Below are 23,532 nucleotides of genomic sequence, written 5' to 3' on the forward strand. Positions count from 1 at the left end.
CACAGGTCTGATTTTTATTAAATCCACCACAGATGTACAGAGCTCAGAGCTTTAACACACCTCACTGTATAGACTATCAATATGAATAAAACCTTATGTACAAAAATTACTAATTATGCGGTTAATTTATCATTTTCACTTCTGTCCTTTTGCAAATGATGCTTAATATACATGTTAAATTGAGGACTGGTACAGAGATGGAGAGAGTGGAAAATAAAACAAGATTAATTGTATTTTAAAATTGTAAATGTATATTCAGTTAATTGCACAGGTCTGTTAATTTATTTTTATTTTGTTAAAAATGTCTCAATAATTATTTTTTCGTATATAGTGATTATTTTCTTCCCCATCATTTATTACAGTACTTGCTAGCATAGCGTAAGAGTCAACTGTAAACCACACTATAATTCATTTAAAAAATAAAAAGCTCTACCATTCCCCAGGTAACCCTATCAATCAGATTTTTATTAATTCAGGTAAGATCTATTTAAAATTGCTCCCCACTCTGTAAGTATGAACACAAAATTTTGCAAAGCTTAATAGAAAAGACTCTATTCAATCAAAATGTTCCTCAGGAAGGCATATTCCCCAGTGTATTTGTGTTCTTTTTTCCTCCTTGTCATTTATCCTATGTCTTATGTCTGGCATCCTGGAAGGCAAATATTTTTTAGAGCTTCTAAAACACCTCAGGCTGTGCCTACAGCTACATATATGTAACCATATGGTTCCTTAATTACTTAAAGCACTATGTAAGGCCTAAATGCTAATGTTTAAGACAGATTTCATTCTGGTGTTAGCCCAAGGGGACCCATTTGATAGTCCGTAACCTCATGACTTTGGCATTACTTGTGTTGCTTGGGCAGCAATTCCTTTGTAGCTCTCTTAAATCTAAGGGTCATTTCTCAGAAAGATACCTGCTGACTAAAAGCAGTGGAGTCTTCTCACTTAAAAACCTCACTGTATTGTTATTGCTTACAGTGTATGTCTTTCTTTCTTCCTTTTTGCAGTTTTGCAGACAATACAAAACTGATTCACCCAGAGAGGTTCATGCAGCTATTCAGAGGGACTATGACAGGCTGGAGAAATAGGCTGACAGGAACCTCATGAAGTTCAGCAAAGGTTCACATCAAGTCTGCATCTGTGGAGGAATAACCTCTTGCACCACAACAGGCTGGGGACTGACTGTCTGGAAAGCATCTTTGCAGAGAAAGACCTTGGGGTTTTGGTGTATGACTACCTGAACATGAGCCAGCAATATGCCCTTGTGGCAAAGAATGCCAACATCTGTGTCTGCCTTAGGAAGAACATTGCCAGCAGATTGATCTTTCCCTTCTGCTCCACTCTGGTGAGACGCACCTGGAGTGCTCAGTCCAGGGCAGGGCTCACCAGTATGAAAGAGACATGGACATGGAGTGAGTTTAAAGGTGGGCCATGAAAATGGCTAGATGGTTTCCATATAATCTTCCAACATGCAAGGAGGGGCTGAGAGAGCTGGGTCTGCTCAGGCTGAAGAAGAGAAGGCTCAGGAGGGATCTCATCCATGTATATTACATGAATTTACCTGAGTAAAGATGAAGAAGCCACCTTCTTTTTATTGGTGCCCGGTGACAGGACAAGAAGCAATGGGCACAGACTGAAACAAAGGCAATTTCATTTAAAGCATAAGAAAAAGAATTTTTATGGTGAGGCTGCTCCGGTATTTACTGGAGCAAGTTGTCCAGAGAGGCTGTGGAAGCTTCATCACTGAAGATTTTCAAACCTCGAGTCCTTGACTGGACAGAGCCCTGAGCAACCTTCTCCAGCTGACCCTCCTCTGCGGGAGGTAAGACTAGAAACTTTGAGAGGTGCCTTCTAGTCTCAACTATTCTGTGACTTAAGTCACAACTTTAGTTCTGCAATACATTTTTTTTAAATAACACCTAAAGGCAATTTGCTTCTTTCTCCTCACAGTTAAAAGTGGCAAGGTTGGCAAGTCAGTTTACAAAAACTGCTGGGTTTCTTTGGTCTTGTCCTTTGAAATATGAAGGGAAAACAAATTAAACAGACATTTCCCAGTGAAAGCATAAAGGGAACTTTACCTCTGGTACAAGGACAGAATATTCCAGAAATATTGCTAATATTTCATTAACAATAAAAAAACTAAGCATTTCTTTCATATTTTAATGAGATCGAAGATTATTAAAACCATTTTAATGTTCAATTTCTTAATGCTATGTGTCCACAAATTGCACACTGGAAAATACTGTTTTCTTTACTTTGTCAAAGGTAATCCTTTATTTCATATTTAACAATGTTGTCAATCTGTCTTTGATTATGAACAGTCCCTGACTGAAAGTTATAACTAGTCCCTGTCTGAAAGTTACCATGTTACCAAACAATTACCATCACTGCACCCTTCTTTCTCTAGTCCTGTTGTCTATTCTTGTTCTGCCTGTCTCAAAAACACATTGCTGACAATAATTTTGTTCATCTCCATGCTAGGACCACGTTCTCAAAAGTATCTAGTTGTATATTACATTCCTGCTGACCAAAGGTCAGGGATATCAGAATGGACAAAATGAGAAAAGCTATTTGCTAAGCTAGAATTTTTCTTTCTACATGATCACTATATTGCAATAAACAGTATCTTTCAGTATTGTTGGGTGATATCACAGGGAGAAAGTGCATTGCAGACTTTAAACACATTTTAGTCCTTCACAGAACAAACAAAATTTGGAGTATTAATTTTCTTGAGACTAAAAGAATATAACTCTCTTTCTAACAGAAGTCTCTCTGTTTTCAAATCAGTCCAACTCAATAGTATGCATTATTTTCAAAACTGATCATTAATTCAGAATTTGTTTCTTGAAATCTTATCCTTCTCTGGATGTTGTGGAACTTGCCCATCCCAAACTAAATCCAACTACCCATTATTCTTTTCTAATTTAACTCTCTTTTTCTACATTTTCTGTAATGAACACAGTGCTGGTTATCCCATCTTCTCTATAACCTCTGTGTGATCTCACTTACCCTGTTGCATTTAGCCTACATTTAAGATTCCTGATGGCTCACATGGCTCAAAAACCCCATCTTTTTTTTTTTTTTTTTCTCCATTCCATTCTGCTCTCCAGCCTCTAGCCATGACAGTATAATACTATGAACTAACATCTTTCCAAAGTTGAATTTCTGGCCAGTTCAAGTGTATATTTCATAGTGTTAAATATATATATGTATTTTGGTTGAGCTGATGTATTTGACAAGTAAGCCCCTTATTTTTGTTGCCTATGTTTGGATTTAGTATGACAGCTATGAGCAGTTTTTTATTATTTAAAAATTGAATTTTGAACTTTTTGACCCTAGAGTATATTGCAGTTTTGGAACAAAACCAAGGAAATATTTTCTGAAACATTTTTTTTTTTTTTTTAATAAAAATCAGAGAATGTTCACCTTTATATATTCCATTGTAACCTCCATGGACTTCTCCAGAACTTGAGATTTCTTCAATGTGAGCCCCTTGGTCAGATGAAAAGTATATAAGAGTTTTATTTCTCAGATTATACTTTTCCAGCACATTCAGAATCTGCCCTAGAAGCAAACAAACAAACATATTTAATGTCTTTGGGAAGCTTTTTTCATTAACTTTGGCAAGTACAAACATTTTTGTCTTTGTGCTTTTTTAAGATCGTTACCATAAAAACATTATTATACATAGCAATTGGCAACATGCAGTATACAGTAGGGGTCAATTACACAAGGCCCATTGCAGTCAAGACTATGGTTTGATTGCAGCAGGGATTCTTGAAGTATAAAATGAGAGGATTTGTGCACATCAGAAAAAAAAAAAAGGGCTGATCCACAGAGAGCAAGTGACCTTTGGAAGCAGTTGCTCACAATCAAGGAAACCCCACAGCAAGAAGATTCAAACCACCGAGGATATCTGAAAGAGTCTCAGCATGCAAAACAGAGCTAACCGTTTTGGGGTAAAGCTGTGCTGCCTAGCAACCTATAGAGGCAGCATGGCAAAAATCTCAGTATGAATGCTAGAATTCTAAAAACAAACAAACAAACAAACAAAAAAAACCAAGTTAGTATATGGAATGCCTCTGCTGGTGACATGGTTTCATTAGCTACACTACTAATTAGTCATTAATATGTTGTCACACAAGAGTAGACATCAACTAAACTCATAATATACAAGGTAATAAACACACAGACGTGCACATATTTAAAAGAAGAATCCAGTCCATGGGTGTGTTCTGAAACTCCAAGGCACCATGGGCTCACATTTCATTTACACAAAGGGCTCCTTACACTACCTTGGCACAGAAGCAGAGCCTTGCAGTGCACATAAATTACATTTAAACCTATTTAGACTGTTTTTTTTGTTTTGTTTTGTTTTGTTTTTAAAAAAGAGCTTTTCTATGAACGAGAGTGAAGCCACTCTTTCAAACTTGCTACAGTGAATTTTATACTGATTAGGAATCTAAAATTACTGGAACTGGAAACTGACCAAAGTGTAAGAATATACTTCACGTCAGCCTGCAAATGAGCTTAACCTTGTTCTTCAGGGATCCCAGACCATATAAAGATAATTCTGTCTTTACTACCATTTTCTCTTTATCCCTTTTACTTAAACATCCAAGTATGGTCCAATTTGAATGTTAATTTTGATTTGTCCACCTGTCCACTAAGAATTAGTTCATCAGTGGATGCTCAATTACCGTGTCAAAGAGAATGAGATAAGAACTTAGAAATACAGAGCCTTCGTTAACTATTTTCAGATCAGTTCTGTTGTCTTCTCCTCCTCTAGATAAGGAATAGTTATCTCACCTAATTTCTAATCACTTGGTTTTTAATGTTGCAGCATTCTAAAATTGCCTTGTTAAAAAGGTTGAGTGTCTCCATTTCTTATCAGCTTAAAGGACAGGGCCATAAATAAAGTAGCATCAGCAGTTAAATACCTGTTGGTCATGTTTGTAAACTAGGAGCAAAGAAATGTAAGAATAGGAGAATTTGATTATGCATGTTCTGAAACTTCATGGTAGCTGAAATTTCCTCACAGAGCTGAGGAAAATCTTTTACAAAGGCTGACATTTTAAAGTTGGTTGAGGGAAAATCATGCAGATCTATCTGACGAGTCATTTACTTGCTTAGCAGGTGGACTTAGTGCCAGGAAAGAAAGAGGCAATCTTCCATTAGCTTTTCAGATCATTTGGAGGTTGTACTTGCTAAGTAATAATAATATCCCTTGGAAAGGTGGCAAAAAGGTGGCAAAAAAAAAAAAAAAAAAGTGGTGTATATAGATAAATGAGGACATGATGTACAGGTATTTGGCCATATGACCTTCAGAATTCCCTTCCAACCTGTATCAACCTGAGATTCTATGGTTCCATGACAGTAACAACAAATGGGATTGCACAAAGAAAGAAATGTGCAATGAAATGAGCAAATGCATTTTTATTTTTTTTACCTAGTTTTCCTTGATGAAATTGGATTTTCAAATTCATCCTGTAAATTAAGCAAAATGAAAATAAAATAAGAATTCCACTTGGAGTACATTACATTAAATGATCTCTGGTGATCAGAGACACCTGCTGTCATTCAATAATGGAAATTCTGGTTTCCTAATTAATCTGGGAAAAATGAGAAACAATGAAAATGTTCTCATTATCACTATTAATTAAATAAATAAAACAATCATCATTATGTTTTTTTTCCCCGTAACAAGGCTGAGGAGCTTGACTTGGCCTGAAAACAGAAACAAAAACAAAAGACAAAACCTATAAAAAACCTCATCCAAAGTTTCTTGAACTCTATGGCAGAACTTCCATTTACTTCACTTGGATTTTTATACAGAAGAAGGATCAGCTAAATCAGGGTTAATTACTAAATGCTAAAATGACAACTTAATTTAGCAACAACATTGTTCAGAACAGGTGAACAAATATTGGCAATTCAAATACCACACTATTGTCAGAGAATGGTGCTCACAATGCACTGACAAAAAAGCAAAACTTCAGTTTCTGTTTTCATCCTGAACACTGACACCTTCTAGAATAAATAAGCAATAAAGTGTGTGCTACCATGAGATAAAGACACATTTAAATGCACTTGAATGATATGGTTACTGTTGACACATGCAAGACATTTGCTTATTAGCATTTCTAAATGGTAACCAAAACAGGAAAAACGCAAAGAATGCTCTGTGAACAGATATCTTTGACATACTGTCATGTATTATATCAATTTTGAAAGGAAATAGTAAAAAGTAAGCAAAATACAGCCTTTGCTGTTTTCTTATGTCTTTCTTGACTCTAACTCTTACTATTCCACTTGTATAATTTCTTCATATTTCACTGAGACTTTAGAATTAAGCTAAGACTGATAAACATTCCTGGGTAATTTCACTTACTAAAGAAGGAGGATTTTCACTTTGCCTGTTTTAGCTGCCTAACTTTGTAAGAGGTGAATCACAACTGCAAAAAGGCCTTTTTTTTTACCCCATGCCTTAAGAAGAGGAGACAGGCAACTAGCTCAAAAGTAAATGTCTTCATATTATTGATAAAGGAAAGCAAGATGAATCCTACCCGAAGTGTAGAAATGCAACTATGTGAGTAACATTTTTATGAGTGTGGTTAACAGATAAATGAGGTCTGAGTAAGAGAAGATGGTAAAACTGTATTGCTTCACACATAAAATATGACTGGATGTATATCATACATCATGTGCTCTTGAATTACAATAGGGCTTTTGCTGGCTTAGCCTATCTTTTGAATTCCATTGCTAGTTGCAGAACAAAATACAAATGTAAAAAGAGTTTGTAGAAGTAAAGAGATTATCCAGAACATGAAACTATAGGATAAATAAGTCAAAACACTGGGAAAACTATAGCTCAGTTTAAGCAATGATGGTTTAATATCCCCAGTGTAGGCAGTAACTAATAAAAATTGAAAAATTCTTAATCAAAAAAACTGACTTGTTCTAAAAAAATAACAGCTGTACTGATCTCTGCAAATACCACTATTTACACTTTTCTGGTTTGAACAGAAAAAATTTTTAAAGACAACATTCCAAACAACAGAATCAGTCTAACACTGCATATATCAGAATCAATCTAACTGCATAATTTCTGAACCTACTGAACAACTACACTTTAAGTGCAACTTTTTCCTCCTATTGCCATTCCAGGAATACATACTCCAGGTGGCTAACATTGGAGCAGACAAAGGCATTATATCATTGGACACTACTCTTTCATTTCTATATTTTAAGATACAAAATAGACTAAGGACAGCATTAAGATGTTGCTTGTTTCAATTAATATGCTAACAATCCAAAATTTAAGTAAAACTTCTTCCAAAATATACTGAGGACAGCTCTCTACATTCTATTCTCCACTCTTGCTTCAAGCTATGTTAAATTATAGAGTTGTTTCATTCTTTAAGTGAAAATGCCAATTTCAGTGGAGTGATAGCCATGTGAAAGTGATAAGAGCAATTGACTCTGCTCATTAGTAGGAAACTGCAAGTGCTATGCCACTATTCAACTTGTGTAACACAGCATAAATGGTAGCCGAGCCAGCCTATCTAATGCTGAAATTAATTTCTGGAGTTTTGAACCACGTAAGACTCCCACTGAATTCATGTACATTAGGTTACAGGGTTTATAAACAATGACTATTCATTTGAAAACTAGGTACAAACACTGAAAAACAATACAGTGTTTAACAATGCATTAATGATTTGGAAATCTGTTCAAAAGTTTAGTCAAGCAAGCATATAAAAAATGTATTTGCTTCATAAATTAGCTTACTGTAATTTGAAGTCAATGGGACAGAAGTATTATCAGTATTAATTTGAAATAATGTAGTCTTGCTGAAATTATTAAAAACAAAACAAAACAAAAGCTCTAGAATATAGAATACCTCTGTGTGATCTGGGCATTAGGAAAAAACAGTCTCTCCACTCATTAGGAAAGCTTTAAAACAGTATGCCCGATTCAAAGAAACAGCAGGATTCAGAATGAGGGTTAAGGATGTCTCAGGACACCATAGTTGATGGTAAAGGAAATTTTTGTAAATAGAACATCTTATTCCACTCCAGCAGATTTTCACATGACTGTCATGCCAATAAGGTAATTGTAAACTTGAGACAATTATTGGACAAAGACTAATCTAGAAAGGTCAGCCATCAAATCTCTTCCTACAAGAGGCAGATTTTTTTCCTTTAGTTTATGTTTCAGAATTCCCTTCTGATACTAATGCTTCCTTTCAAATACCTTCACCGATCAGAATCACAACTAAGTTGTAGACTGATGAAGTGGCTTACCTCTGTGAGTGGCAAGCTAGGAGTGCTTTGAATACATGCATAACCTCTTACAAATTACCCCAACATGCATAAGTATCTGGAAGCCCGTATTCCTCCCAGAAAAGATATTGATGTCATTCAGTTACATAGCTTTTAACATAATAAACTCCTTGGGATCTTATGCCTGGTATAGAAATTAAATTTAGGTAATTCCACAGTTCATCATCTCTTCCAGATTCAAAGACTTTCACCTTATGGAGACTTAATGTTGCAATATCTGCAAAACATCATTCATAAGTTAACAAACATTTTAATCTCTATGTTGATTTTGTATGAAGAAAAAAGAGACTTCATTCTTTAATGGACCAATCTGATTACAAAATACACTGACTAAAACCTTTGTATAAAAGCCAGCTTAGTAACTAAGACCAACACATCCATATCTTAATTTTAGCTTTTGTACATTTCAGGTTATATATATGCAAATGTTTCTGTGGTATGCTTACAGCCATCCAGTTTCCCCTTGATAAATATGTAAATCAGTTTGTCTTTGCAGTGGGGAAGTAATTATGACTTTCAGACCTACTCATTGAGCACAACACTTGAGGTAAAGATAGAAAATAATAAAATCACTGACAGCAAAACAAGACATTGTTGCACACATGGTGAACAGTATATAAAGTCTGCATGAAACTTGTTTAACATTCAGAGCTAGAATACAACCACTGGAAAGTGGAAATTCTGTGTTGAAGCAATAGATGGTATTATGGAACATTATCTAGCCCATCAATAGAATACACCCACCTAAGATGACTTGTGATTCTATATAGAAGGAGCATTAAAATATGAATCTCAAAGGCGAGAGTGAATAATAGCTAATATAACTGACTAGAACAAAAAGAAAATACAGAACTAATAGTAATACATATAATTCCTGGGGAAAAAAAAAAAAAAAAAAAAGGCAAAAAAAAAAAAAAAAGCAGAGTTTAGATTCAGCAGAAAATCTTGAAACAGTCTCACTTTGCTATTGTTATTTTTGAAGTTATGCAATAGAAACAGTCCTTACAATCTGGTCTTTTTTAAAGTACAAAGCTGGAGTCTTTAATATGTCAAGTTCCTAATACTATTGGTTAGCTGGATCTTCAATGTCTACAGGACATTATACCAAAAAAATACCATCTGATTCTGAAAAAGCACATCTGTATCAGTGTTTTAATTATGATCAGGAATGCACCTTTGTTGTAAATATAATCATCACCACTTAATATACTTCTGTTTGCATAGAAAAGCTCTCTGATTCTGTGACCTGTATTCTTTCAAATTAACTACATGCAAGGAAGGATTCCGAGACTGCACCTAAGGCACTACTGTGGAGGTATTCAATCTATAGAACCACAGTAGGTCTGATCTGAAGTAGTAAATTTTGTTTCTCTTCTGGTGTGCTGATGTCTCTGGACATTGAGCTCCCATCAGTAACTATTTCACTCCACTAGTCTCCTTCTGTTCTGAAACATTCTGAATTCTTTTCACAATGGGGGAAAGTGAGGCAATTGCCTCAGATTCAACTATCTACAACATAGGGTAAATTACCATTCAAATCAGTAGTGGTTACGTCCAGGTAGCCTGCAGAATATCAAAAGCTTCTCTCTCAGATTCCACTAGACACAGGCTGAGACAAGAATAATCAGTTTAAGGGCTCAGAGAATGGCCATCTTCTAGAAAATCATCACATTAAGTGGTGTGGGGTCAGTTAAACTATCAGTACATATTTGCTTAGTGTTTGGATTTGGATTGTCTTGTAATTGTGGCTTGTGACTGTTTATACAGCCTTATAAGTATAATGTGTCTTTCAGACCCTCAAGATAGATTTTCAGCATAGTGCACAATAGATCAGGCATGTATTGCTTAGCAACTATGAATAAATCAACTAATTTTTTGACTTAAAATTAGCATAAGATACATTTTCCCAAGAGATGAGTACTATATTGCTTATTTTCTTATTCACGTAGGGTTCAACTTATTTTGTAAATGGGAAAGTTGGAACGATCTTTTGCATTTATGGAAATACATGTGGGTAAGAAAGCTCAGATTTAGATGTGGTTATGGAGGTTGGGAAGACCTATAAGTACAGCTGCAATATTGACAATGCAGTATAGCAAGGGTTTCGTAGTTACATCAGTACCACAACACTAGTGATAAAGTTTGGGGGATTATTAAAGGTCAAAAGGATAAGTATTTGGTTATTAATACTTAAATTAGCTAATAAATGCACTGCTTGAAATTCAGTTTTAGACCTTACATCTGTTCTACACAAGGCTAATGTAAATCTTATTTTTTAGCCTGATTAAAATGCTAAAATATGAGAGATGGTCATGCAATTTAAGAGGGTCTATCACATTTACATTTTACAGGACAGCTATGATAACTGCATTTTGCATCTTTATTCTGCACACATCTGAGAATAAGATGCCATTTCACACATACAACTTAAATGCATAATGCAAAAGACACTGTCTATTTCCTTGCTCCAAGGTCTCCTGGGTTTTCTTTCAAATTTTGGAAAAGATTTCTTTGCATAAGACCTAGGCAATCTGCAATGACAACCTAAGGATACTATTCATTTTTGAATTAAGACTGTCAGGTGAAGTTAAGGCTTCCACTATTTGATTATTTCAATAAATGCTGATGGTGATTGAGTCAATAATTGAGGAGTGATAAAAGAAACTCTTCTCTGTATTTTCAAAGGTTTAAACTTTTATTAATGTCAAAGTCAGTTTTAAACTGAGTATGTGTATGTTCTTAAATCCAAATACATAATGCCAAAAATTTGTCAGATTAAAGTATCAAGAATTTAAAACGGGGTAAGTAATTTAACACCACATTTAATTCTCTGCACCTTTTTGGAAAAAAAAAAAAAAAAAAGAAAAAAAAAGTATATGTCAGTGTCTTTGTTTCATTTTTATATTTTTTATCAAACAGAACTGGAACTGACATAAAATTAGTTGACATTAGAACCTACACATTTTTTGTCTTTCAGCAGACAACCTTTTTCATCTTTGTAGAATTTGGGAACTGGACTTAGAAATCATACACCATAAGGCAAACAGGATTTTTATCAAGCTCGAATTAGCATTTGTCATGAAATATTAATTATTTTAATTTCCAGGCTTTCTGATTTTAGTTGTTGAATTCCAATCTTACATGAAGGCAGCTGTGCATTAATTCAGCCACAAAACAGAAGATTCTTCCCTTCTTCTCTCTCCCCCCCTCAACACGATATCTTTTTTTTTTTTTTTTTTTCCTACATCACCACGCACATTTGCCAATTCACTTCTCAAACAGCATTTGGGCAACTTGGTGCCTTTACTGCCTGCTAAGTATGACTAGAAACTTGAAGCCTACTGTGTAATCACCATCTCTAAACCACACTACCTGTGAATGAATCTCTGTACAGACAATGTTAATACCAATAAGAAAGAAAGCCTGACTGTGAAAACTGTTCTCAACACAATTTTCCACCATAGAATGTAAACTCCAATCTCTCTTCCATAGATGACACTAGGAACTCTGGGAAGGGGGAAGATCAAGTAAATTTAAGGTCACAAACCTTTATGATTCTTTTTTTTTTTTTTTTTTTTTTTTTCCAAATAATTCTCTCTCTCTCTTTGTGTGTGTGTGTGCATGCATGCGTGTACATGTTCAGTATGACAGTATTCATAATGATTTAAATTTCTGAGGATACTGTCAGAAGGGAAGATAAATAATTTTTGTGGTCACCCTCATTGATAATAGATGATTAGCTCAAAAGACTGCTCATTGGCTTATGAAATGGGACATCGATTCCTTAATTCATCTAAGTGCTCTTGAAAAAAATATTTCAGCCTATTAGGAAAGAGCTTCTGTTAACATTTCACAGTAGTATTAAGTAGCATACAAAAGATATCTACAATAAAAAAAAAAATCTGCCTTTTTCTGGTCTAAGGCTTGGGAAAAAGAATTATGTCAGTCTCATCTTAAATTGGTTTGGAACAACATGAGGTCTCTGCTTAGGCCAAGATGCATTCAATGCCCCCAAAACATGGTGGAATGAGAGCCTTGAGATCATCAAGCCCACTTCTTTGCCTTTTCTCTGTACAAATACTAGGTGTCATTTGGTTTGCAATGGAAAATTACAAAAAATAGTTAGGAGACTTTGTGCATGCAAGACATATTTCTGAAAGAGCTCTGCTTTGTATACCAGGATCACAGTAAGATATGCTTTTTAGGATAAATATGAAAGTTGAATTCAGAGTGAGGAAGGATAATTCACATAGCAACACCATGTATGAATTGAAATATTAACACAGATACAAGGCACAAATTAATCTAACTGCAAATCTGGGTAAAGGAGAGTTATGGCCAAGGTAAACTCTCCAAGCCATAGATGGGAACCATCCAATGGAAGGTCCCAAACAGCTTATTTTTTACTTATGGGAATGGTATTATTCCTATGGATGGAGAGGCAGGAACAGGGTCAGTCCCTCCCTATTTTTGTATATATTTTTAAAGGACTAGTTCTTTCTGAACCTGTAACATCAAACCTATGGAAGCTATATACAGAAACAGGAGAAGTACCCAACAGCAAGTAGATTTCTGCCCTCAAAGGTATCAGAGAAGCATAGCTAGCTGTACTTAGAACTGATTATCCTTAGCAAGACTCAGCAATTAAATATCACAACAGTAGGGCAGAACATTTGTGTACATGTTTCCAGGTCGCATATTTATTACACCAGTGTCTCCTGCTTAAAATGATTGTTTTCTATTCCCTTACTGTGTATTCCTAAGGTTAATAAAGAACAAGGGAAATAATTAAATGTCACATCAGAAAGTCAGCTTATGTTCTGTGAAAGAAATGGGATATTATTATCCAACATCTTCTGTTGAAACAGACCTCAAAGTTCTCTTTACCTGTTTAAATCGGTCATCTACTTTTTATGAGAAGCACCTGGGGGTTATTGCAACTGCCGGTTGATGAACTACAGCAGAACCAAACAAAAGTTGAAAATGACTGAGAAATCTGGGATATGGGGCTCGATTATCTCAGCTCTAAATTGGCAAGAACAGTTAGGATAATATTCCATAGAAATGTTTGAAGGACTTTTTTAAGGACACCTGCCAATTTTAAGCCTTATTAAAAATTATACTGGGTAAAAAAGCCATTGTAGTAGCACTCTGCTCTTGATACCATGCTGAGGATGTTCAGCTTGTCCTGTAGGATGTGTTGTGGTAGATACAAAGGAACTTGTATTATATTTAACCCTACACTGAACCATGTCTTTTTATAATGTTGGGCACTTTGGCCCCAGTCAAGACTTCAAGAGACAGATGGGACATTTCATCCCACTTTCAGCTGCACAGACATCATCCTTACTTTTGGCTTTGGTTTTCTCTCTAATTTTCTGCTAATGGACATTTGACATTTGAATGTAATTGCTCCCTGCCTGTGAGTTGCTGGCAGCCACCTCTGCTTTCCTCTTTTTCCTTGCCAGCTGTTGCTAGCAACATACTTAACACTGTCTTGCACATATTAGAAAGGTGCACTGTTTGTTTACTACCTTTCTGACAGCGTGGTTATGCTATTAAAGAAAATATATGTTTCTTCTATTACAAGGTTTTCACTTTTTTTTTTTTTTTCCCTTTCATTAAAACCAAATCCCTAGTAAATACATTTTGTTTGAAAGGTTGTGTTGACATTTTTTTCAACAATCACAACCTTTTCATACCATGGTTGTTGACTTCATATCAGCCCAGTTCCACTGACTTAAGGCAGTTACATAATTCTACACAAACAGAAGACCTACTTCAACATGATTAAAAGGAACAGATATTTTTCAGGATATTTTGCAGGTCTTCTTGCTTACTGGAGTGAACAGTTTCTTGTTTTCCAACCAAGTCCCTAAAAAAAACTCTTTAAATGAAACAAAACAAAATAAAACAGTGTGGAGGACCTGGATATCTGCCAACTAGAAACACATATTGTTACATAAAGATCCTGATATTCTTCATTTAATCTCATTCTCTGTATTTAGCAAGCTTCCTTCTTCAGCTCCTGGGGAAGAATAACTAATACATAAGTTGCATGGAACTGAACAATATTTATGTATAAAAAGAAAGGTTAATTTAAATTTAAAAAAAAAAAATGTTCTGTTGGCCCATCTAAAAAAATACACCTTCATAAAGGAGATGTAATAGTAAAGACTGTCAAACTGGTATCTTCCTTTTAATCTCAATTGTATTACAGCTTTTATCCTCCTTCTTAAAGGCTAGTCTTTCCAAAACTGCTTAAATAATGATATTCTGATAAGCTACTATCAATAGAGACTGATCATTGCAAGAGATGCCAAGTAATGAAAAGAAGCCAAGCGTGTGGGGGAAACAGTGTGATCTCCTCTAACAATCCATTGGGAGAACTGGAAAAGAGAAACCACAAATAAATAAATAATATCAATAAAAGAATAAATTATCTGCTTGTGGTTTATGAGGAGCTGGCAAAAAAGGCCAGATTCTAACCTTAGATGAAAGTGCATCTCTCACATAAGTAGAAATTTCTTTAAAGGAAGACAAAACCAGGATAGTAGATATGGAAATATATAAATGTTATCCTGACTACTTATTTCAATGTGACTTTTCATATCAACATCGGAGAGAGGAACTTGGTGTCAATACCCCATTTTTAGACCACTGTATCATAACCATATTTCTGTATGCATACTAGTGGATGGGTCATTATCACATTTGACATCTAGGGAAAGAAAAGAATCTAACAAAATGGAATGAAGTCTCATCTTCAGAGACGCTAACAGACCTACCATACACATGTTGTTAACTGCCATTTCCCGACTACCCCTGAAGTAACTCGATTATGTATGCAAAGAATTTATAAAAAGAAAAGTTCTGTTTTCAAACCTCATTTATCAAAACCCCGATACTCTTAAAATACTTTATATTATTTTATTCCTTGTTTCTTTCCTAAAGGAAATACTATTTACTATTTAACCCCAATTGCAGGTTGTTGTTTTTTTTGTTTGTTTGTTTTTTTGTTTTTTTTTTTTTGTTGTTTTTTTCATTAAAGGCTTCTTATGGACACAACTCATGAGCAATCAGAGATTTCCTTATCTGACATCAGAAACTCTAATTTCAGATTTACAAAATTCAGAGTTAAGGGGCCTCAGAACTTTTTAAAATGTTCACCTTAAAAAAAAAAAAAAGTAATGACAAAGGCTCATTATACTTTTTAGTATTACACATCAAATGATTCTGAAAGTTCCAGTATATGATGATTTAACAAATACAAATTATGTTTATTCATATCATAAATAAAGAAAAAAAAAACATATTCATTTTTACTTGCTTGATGTGTCTACTGTTTGGTGATGCCCAAATCAACTCTACTTTGGATTAGAAAGGCAAACTTTGAAACCTTTCACACAGCCATACACTAAACACTTAGTTACACATTTCACGTTGCCAAAAATAGCACTTTCCATTACTTTGCTAGAAATATGGAGAGACACTCTAAGCTACTCATTTATTGCAAACACCTGGGATTAAGTTATATTTGGCTTTGCAGGAAGAAAAAAAAATCATATTGCTTTTCTGGGCTAGATCACTCTCTTCTTTAAGATTGACGCACATTTACATTTGTATTATTCCTTGCTTGCCTGCTTCGTTTTAAAATTCCAGTCTGATTTAGAAATTGAAATTAAATCAATTGCTAACACACAAAGAACTCTGCCACTAAACTAAAACCTAGGAACCTAAATCTTTTATTGTCATAACACAAAAGTGGTCCATCCAGCAGGTTTTTGAAAGGACACTTGCTGCAAGAGCAAGATGCTTCTCCTCTTTTTTTTCTGTTCAACCTTGCTATGCTTTCCCTGGAGGGTGCTCTTTTGGTAGCAAAAAGCTGTGAGATGCACTGAAGCTGCTGAATACGACTTCATGCTGGTCCAAGGTAGGGATTGATTATCCTGGAGTTTCTCTTCTATCATCTTGAGAAAACAATTGAGCCCTTAGGGGTCAGGTGTTCCTTTGGATATTGAGCTTACTACTCGAACATAAAAACTGTTGGGTTTTCTCAGGGTTGCTACGCCATGCTTTTTCATTACGATATATCACGCACAAAATTTCCATTGCTGGGTAGGGAGGGGGAATTGTTTAAAAAGAGAAACACGAGCATACAAAATACAAGAACTAAACTAAAATAAAGAGAAAACAAAAAGAAAGCTTTTAAAATAGTAAAAACAAAACAAACAAACAAAAAACTTGACTAAACTAAATGAAATATGCAAAAACAAAACAAAACAAAACAAAAAACACAATCATAATAGCATTAAAAAATAAAGGCAAAAAACAACATCAACAACAAAAAAGTAAGAAACCATAATAAACATCCATTTTTATTTTTTTTTTTTCCTAAGCCTGAAATGAAACATAAATGTTTTATTAAGACTGGACTACATGAACTTAGAGTTCTTTTCCAACCGGAATGATTGCATGGTTCTATGATTTTGCAATCAAGTTGTGGGGGAAAAAGCTGGAGAAGACCAAAGTTATCACCTTGGCAGCCTGTCCTTCACTAATCACAGCATCATTACTCTAGTGCTTTCCCTAACTTTAAAAACTCCATTAAATATCTGCTGGTGCAATGAAAAAAAACAAACAAAAAATATAAATCAAACCAAACCAAAACCATCCCCCAAAATCCACAATTTTCTGCAATGCAAAATACACAACTTCTTTCTAAAAGAATAATGATCTTTGGTAGTATTACCAGCCTGCCCATTACTTAGTGTTGTTGTTTTAGCAGTTAAATGTATTATTGAAAAAAAATAAACATAGTCAATAAAAAGGCAGTTCTACTAACCTCATCAAAAAGAGCTTATTAATACTAGGAATTTGAGTCTTGTGATTCTGCAGTTTGAAAAGAAATTTCAAGTTCATGGCTATTGACTAATAGGAACCAGACTGTCAATGAATAGTCACAGAATCACAGAATGGTTTGGGTTGGAAAGGACCTTGAAGCCCGAAGTTCCAACCTCCTGCCATGAGCATGGACACTTCCCACTAGATCAGGTTGATCAAAGCCCCATCCAGCCTGGCCTCAAACACTTCCAAGAATGCGGCATTCACCACTTCTCTGGGCAACCTGTTCCAGCCTCACTATCCTCACAATAAGTAAGTTCTTCCTTATAGCTATTCTAAATTTATCTTTTTTTAGTTTAAAGGTATTCCCCTTTGTCCTATCCCTACGCTCCCTGATAAAGAGTCCCTTCCCAGGTGTCCTGTAGGCCCTCTTTACGTATTGGAAGGTTGCTATAAGGTCTCTCCAGAGAGACCTCTCTTCTCTAATCTGAAGAGATTAGAGAAGAATCCCAACTCCCTCATCCTGTCTTCATAGGAGAGATACTCCAGCCCTCTGATCATCCTTATGGCCCTCCTTTGGAATTGCAACTTACAACACAGAATTGATATTGTCCGAAGTCTTATTGTATGATTATTGTAACACAGAGAGTGAGTTCCCATCTTTGTTAACAGTATGGTCTCAAAATAACTAATACATTTCAAAAGAAGCATGAAAAAAAATCATCTCTCTCTCCAAAAGATAGCAGTCATGATTTTAAAAAGAACATCTGGGCTTATCAGCATCACCACTAAAACAGAAATGCACATGGTCAGTCTTTATTTTCTTAAAGAAAATAAAAATCATATTCTCAGTTAAATGAGATGCAGCCAGCTATGAATAAAGGGTAAAAGGCTGCAAGACGTTTTCTGTATCATCACAGAAATTGTTCGTGTAATTGTAGTTTATATCTTGATGAAGATAGTTAGTTACCTTTAAAAAAAACCAACAACTTATTTTCCATGACCAGAAGAAATTCTGTATTCCCGAGACAAGATGCACATTCTAATTTTTTCCCAGCTCCAACATGGATCAAGCCTGGGAAAGACAAATGACTTGTTTTCTCCTCTCTCCTACTGCTATGCCAGCTGAGTGTAAATCCTAATGCTTTACTATAGATCCAGAGCTGGATTAGTGGGTTACTGGCAAGAAAACTCTTCCCCAGTTGGTAAATCTGAACATCATCTTTGTGCTTCAGATTTTCATCTGTAGAACAGATTAATGAGATCTCCCTATCTTACAAAGACTTTGTGAAAATTCTTATTTGTGAATCTGTTATATGGTCTAGCGATGTGATGCCACAGAAAAGATGAGAGAAGTCAAAGAAATCTGTCTTCAAAACAGAACTTCAATAGTGTGTGTTAAATAAAATATGAGAATTCATATTTAACAATAACGAATACACCTACTGTTGAATAGCTGCTCATTAAGAAGGTACACTGTGATGATGAGACAGGGTTCCAAAGGGAAAAGAAATGACATGAAACCCATACGTTAAAAACTGTATCATAAGACACAAGCATAGGAGGATTGATTTTTCCTATCTTGGAGTACTGGACATTATAGCCTTATAATTATTTTTTTTTTTTGGTGCCTTTTCTGTGTTTGTATGAATGTTTAATAGTTATTCCTGGACTCTATCAGTTATATTGAGGCAACCCACTAAAAAACTATCTGAAGGTACAAGGAAAGGGTGTGGATGGGAAGGTTTAAATGCTCAGATTAAAAATTCTTGCTTTTAGTTTCTCTGTTCCTTTATTTCACATTTAGGCCTCCTTCATTGAGATGTAAGTTATACCAGCAACAGCCTTCACCTACTAGCTCAATTGCATTCTTTATGAAAACCGTGATTACATGCTCTATAAATAACTAGACAGATATTGCTTTCTGTACCAAGTGTTGAAGAAAAAGGATAGTAAAATCATGTTCATAAGTCAGTGCTGAAGGTTTCAGGTTCACAAGAGGGACACACTCTCCAAAGCGGGCAAAGAGAGCTGTAAATAATGTCCATCTCTGCCATTCCGATCCCATGCTCTGGATGACTGACTTGGTATACTCCTGTGGTGTTTCTCTGGGACAGGGCAAAGGTAATTCCTCTTAGCAGCTTCAAGTAATGATGCTAAAAGGGTTGTTATGCAGTCAAATTATCAACAAAATCTTTATTATCTTCCATTAAACTGTGTTCCTAGTCTGTATTTTGGAGAATATCTACAATTTGGCTAAAGTTAGCCCCATTCAATTTCCTTATTTCTCACTTCTCTTCAGCACTGCCTTTTTATGAGCAACCTTCATCAAGTTGCTATTTTCCTATATTCATAGAAGCTGCTATATTCCTACAGGTTAGTTTTTGCTTAAAACTTTACTCTGTTCTTAATCCTACTTATAATGACTTACCCCGCCCACATAAAGCAAGGAGCAAAAAACCCATACCATTTATACATGCACTTAAACTTTAAGGTGAAAGGTTATACAAAAGTTTGGTAGCTCCTTTTACTACAGAATTTCATATCCTCATAGTATGGGATTCTCTTCTCCCTAGGTTACCTGAAATAAGCTTTGAGCTTTCTCTTACCAATAGAAATTTGCCTATCTCAAGAGCTATATATATATATATATTTTTTTTTTTTTTCTAATTAGAGCATTTTGATCATAACATGAAATGTCATCTCACTCGTTTTCTATTAGGCCCAATTTTCAGAGGTTCAAAACTAATAGAAAAACTTTAAAATCCTGAAAATGATACAGTTATATTTTTGTAAAGTAAAATACATTACACGAATAATACATTAACACATTTTGTGCTGATAAATTAACTTGAGTGATATCAGATGCAAATGAAATCTGTTCAGCTGTTAGCAGCAAATTTTGAACAACACAGTGCTACTACCACAAGCTGCATCACACACACTGAAGTTTTCCATCATGGGGTATGCATTACTAAGACATTATTTAAACTTGACTGATTAAAAATGCTATAGGAATGGGTGCTTAAGATGTGCTTTGTAATCCTGTAAATAATGTTCCAAGGAGCTTTGCTGTGTACAAAGATGTAATATAGAAACAGGAAACTGTACTTAAGGAGGATTAGATAGCTCAGGAAGCTTATCATAGTGGAAATGTGAGCCTTTCATCACTTACTCACCTCTTAAATTCAGTCCTGTTCAGTAGTGACTGAAAGTCATTACTGCTTAGTGACATATGAAATGAGTTTGGGTTTTAGCCCAGATCATAACTGGAAAGCATCCACATCATAAAAGGCAGAATTACAAATGTCTTTTAATCTGCACCCTTATTGACAATTTTCCCAGATCTGACCTAAAGACTGAATATGCTTCAAGAACTTAACTACTATATTAGCTGAAAAAACAGTCTTTTAATGTTAGGGTAATAGCAGGATGGAAGAACAGGGTGGGAGAACGTTCTGCTCATAAAGTACCTGAATTGGCTTCATACCTTATTTCTAAAGTTGCTGGCTTAACATCTTTCATGATAACCAAAACAACTTAAAAATAAACCTTGTGACTTGTGGCATATACCAGTATCAATTCAGGAAAGCAAGGTCAAGGAACATGCCATCTGCCCCAGGCATCACTTCCAGGTTTTCAGGCTCAGCTAAGATAATGTCACATTCATCATAGCTGTATAAAACAATCTAAGTGTGATTATCCACCGTCTGTAATACTGTGGTATCATTCTGTGTTGATTATCTTTTAAATTATTGACTTTGCACTGTTATGAATGACTACAACAGGTGAAAAGCAATGACAAATTAGGCTTATCTCTGCACAATCTCTGGTACAATATATTTTTTCTGGAAAAAATATGGATATTTCCTTCATTGTTTTCCCAACACAACAGGAATTTATTTATTTATTTATCCTTTCATTTTTGTTTACCTTTTTTTAGCTTAATTTAGACTTGTCAGATTTAGCATATGTTTCTGGATTGATACTAAGTGAGTAGCAACACAACTTTTCTAAATAGGAGCTGAAAACACACATTTTATAGCAAAATAAAGCTGTGTGAACTCACAGTAAGGGACATTAACAATTTCTGTAAAGAGACATAGATTTCAGCTGAAGCTTGCCAATACTATGCTTATTTCCCAGGAGGATAAAGTTACTGCTCAATATAGGAAGCATAGTAAAAAAAATCATCTAGGAATAAAATTTCAGTGCAAAATAACTTGAAATAAATATTACAATTGATATTTTAATTAGTTTGTAATTAAAAAAATAAGTCAAGTGTAAGAGCTGCTAGGTTTTAAGCCTAAAATAACTATTTTAAAATGAGAATGAAAATGCTTTTACTAAGAAATTGAAGATACACCACACGCTATTATGAAGGCATATAAAAACTAAGAAAGTGTAACATGTTTCAGCATCTCAAAAATTCTTTGGCTGTAAAATTTAGACTGTATTTTACTAAATTTGTTGTGGGCATATTTCAGTTTTCTGTCTCCGAAATACTTTACAGTTTTCCAAAGTAGCTTTCAAATTTTTTCTGGAAATGTTTTTTCATCTAGTACTAAATCAATGGGGTCTGAGAAAAACACTGGAGTCAATAAAAATTGCTTTACTAGATTGGAATGGTTACCACTTAGACCCTTGATTTATTCACTCCAGAGTTTTAACAGAAATCAATAGTAGAGTCAATGATCAATCCACATAAATTGTGTATTAACTATTTAAACACAGACACATTAATCAGATAAAAGACATAAGCATTTAGTTTTTATCATATTAGTTTTTAGGCACTGCAGAAATTAAGAGTCACAGGCTAATCCTGCATATATATTGATATAATCTGTTTTGCAGCACTGTGAAATGTAATTACTAAAACAGTAAATTAGATGTTTCTACAAAGATCTGGAGTTTACTTGTTTGGGCTTTTGCTCCTCCCTTTCTCTTTGAAAGTTTTGTGTGAAGATACACATTTATAACCAATTCTTATTATGATAACAGGTGAATCAAGGAAGAACAGTGTGAAAAGTGGTCTGACCTTCAGTTAGTCCTACTCGACTGTAACCTAGCTGACCTTTCTCAATAAAGTATACTTTACTTTTTGTTGTCTTTATTATAGTCTTGTTGTACTTTATTATAGTACTATGTTGTACTTTATTATATACTATATTACCCCACATAGTTCCGTTGCAGAGTATCACAAATGCTTTGGCAAGTAATTCATGTTCCTCTGGTAAAAGTTATTCAGATATCCAATGTTTTAATGACATGAGTACTATTAGTTTAAAAATTAGGCATAGTGCTCTCAGTGAAAGAACAATCAAAACAATCATCTGGCACAATGATCCAGATGTTAGGGTTAAGACCTCCACATTGCTTATTTAGCCAAGAAAACAGGTAACTAAATTCCACAGAACTGCTTTTGCCTTCTGAGTGATTTACCTTGGGTTATATCAATGACTTGTTTGAATGAAACTAAGTCAGTGGAGTTTTTCTGAGGATCAAGCTCAGGCATTTAAAAAGATGCTTTGAAAATGGTGAGTGCTTAGACTGGCTTGAACAGCCCTCTGAGAAAAATGGCATGAAGACTCCCAGACAACTAGAAGAAAAAACAACAGTTTAAAATATTCATGGTCATCTCTGCTACCAAGTGAGTCCCATGTGGCTCCTATATTTGCCATCACTATTTTCTATGATAAAAAGAAAACAGAAAGAAAGAAACAAACGAGCTATCATGGGAAGCAATGGCACAGTATCCTTCCTCTGTATGTGCAAATGAAGTATAGACATCTTTCTAGGTTATAAGTTTAAATCAAAGAAATTTGGTGAGTTAGTGGAAAAGAAACTAAATGTATTATTGAAGTCTTTTTTTAAACAGGAAGTCAGATTATATACAACACTATAAAATCTGAGACAAAAGAGAAATATTTAATGCAATATTATTTTACCAATTTCCACAAAAAGCAAAACATACTTTAAAGAAAAAGCACATAGAATGTAGATCATTGCTTCCTCATCTGCAATTTTTTAAAAATATTATTTATTTTTGAAATCCCTGCTTTGTATTTATCCAAATATTTATCAAAATATTTACTTTGTTCAGCTCTGAAATGGACTGGCAATATAATCCAAATGTGAGATTACTCTTCAATCTGTTTCTTTTTTCCTAACAGTTTTCTGACATCTTTATTTAAATTTATTCTATTGGGGATAATCAGCATGCTATGGTTCACCTTACATAAAGCCTACAGTAATGAAAATTTCTGAAGACTGATGTTTCTATGAATTATACCAGCAGAAATTCAACTCTGAATAACTCTGGTTATTGCAATGTAGTGAGATT

The 23,532-nt window shown here is 34.6% G+C and overlaps 1 protein-coding gene across 7 annotated transcripts in view; it reads right to left on the bottom strand.

The window, feature by feature from the left end:
* The window catches only part of STS (steroid sulfatase), a 109,872-nt gene that overhangs the window by 39,655 nt on the left and 46,685 nt on the right, over positions 1-23,532 (bottom strand). For all 7 annotated transcript variants that reach the window (XM_032183478.1, XM_032183479.1, XM_032183476.1 and 4 more), the window contains one exon: positions 3,427-3,564. In XM_032183478.1, the coding sequence (XP_032039369.1) occupies positions 3,427-3,564 (138 nt within the window). The remainder of the gene's footprint in view (positions 1-3,426; positions 3,565-23,532) is intronic.

This window comes from Aythya fuligula, chromosome 1 (assembly GCF_009819795.1).
Source record: "Aythya fuligula isolate bAytFul2 chromosome 1, bAytFul2.pri, whole genome shotgun sequence".
NCBI lineage: Eukaryota > Metazoa > Chordata > Aves > Anseriformes > Anatidae > Aythya > Aythya fuligula.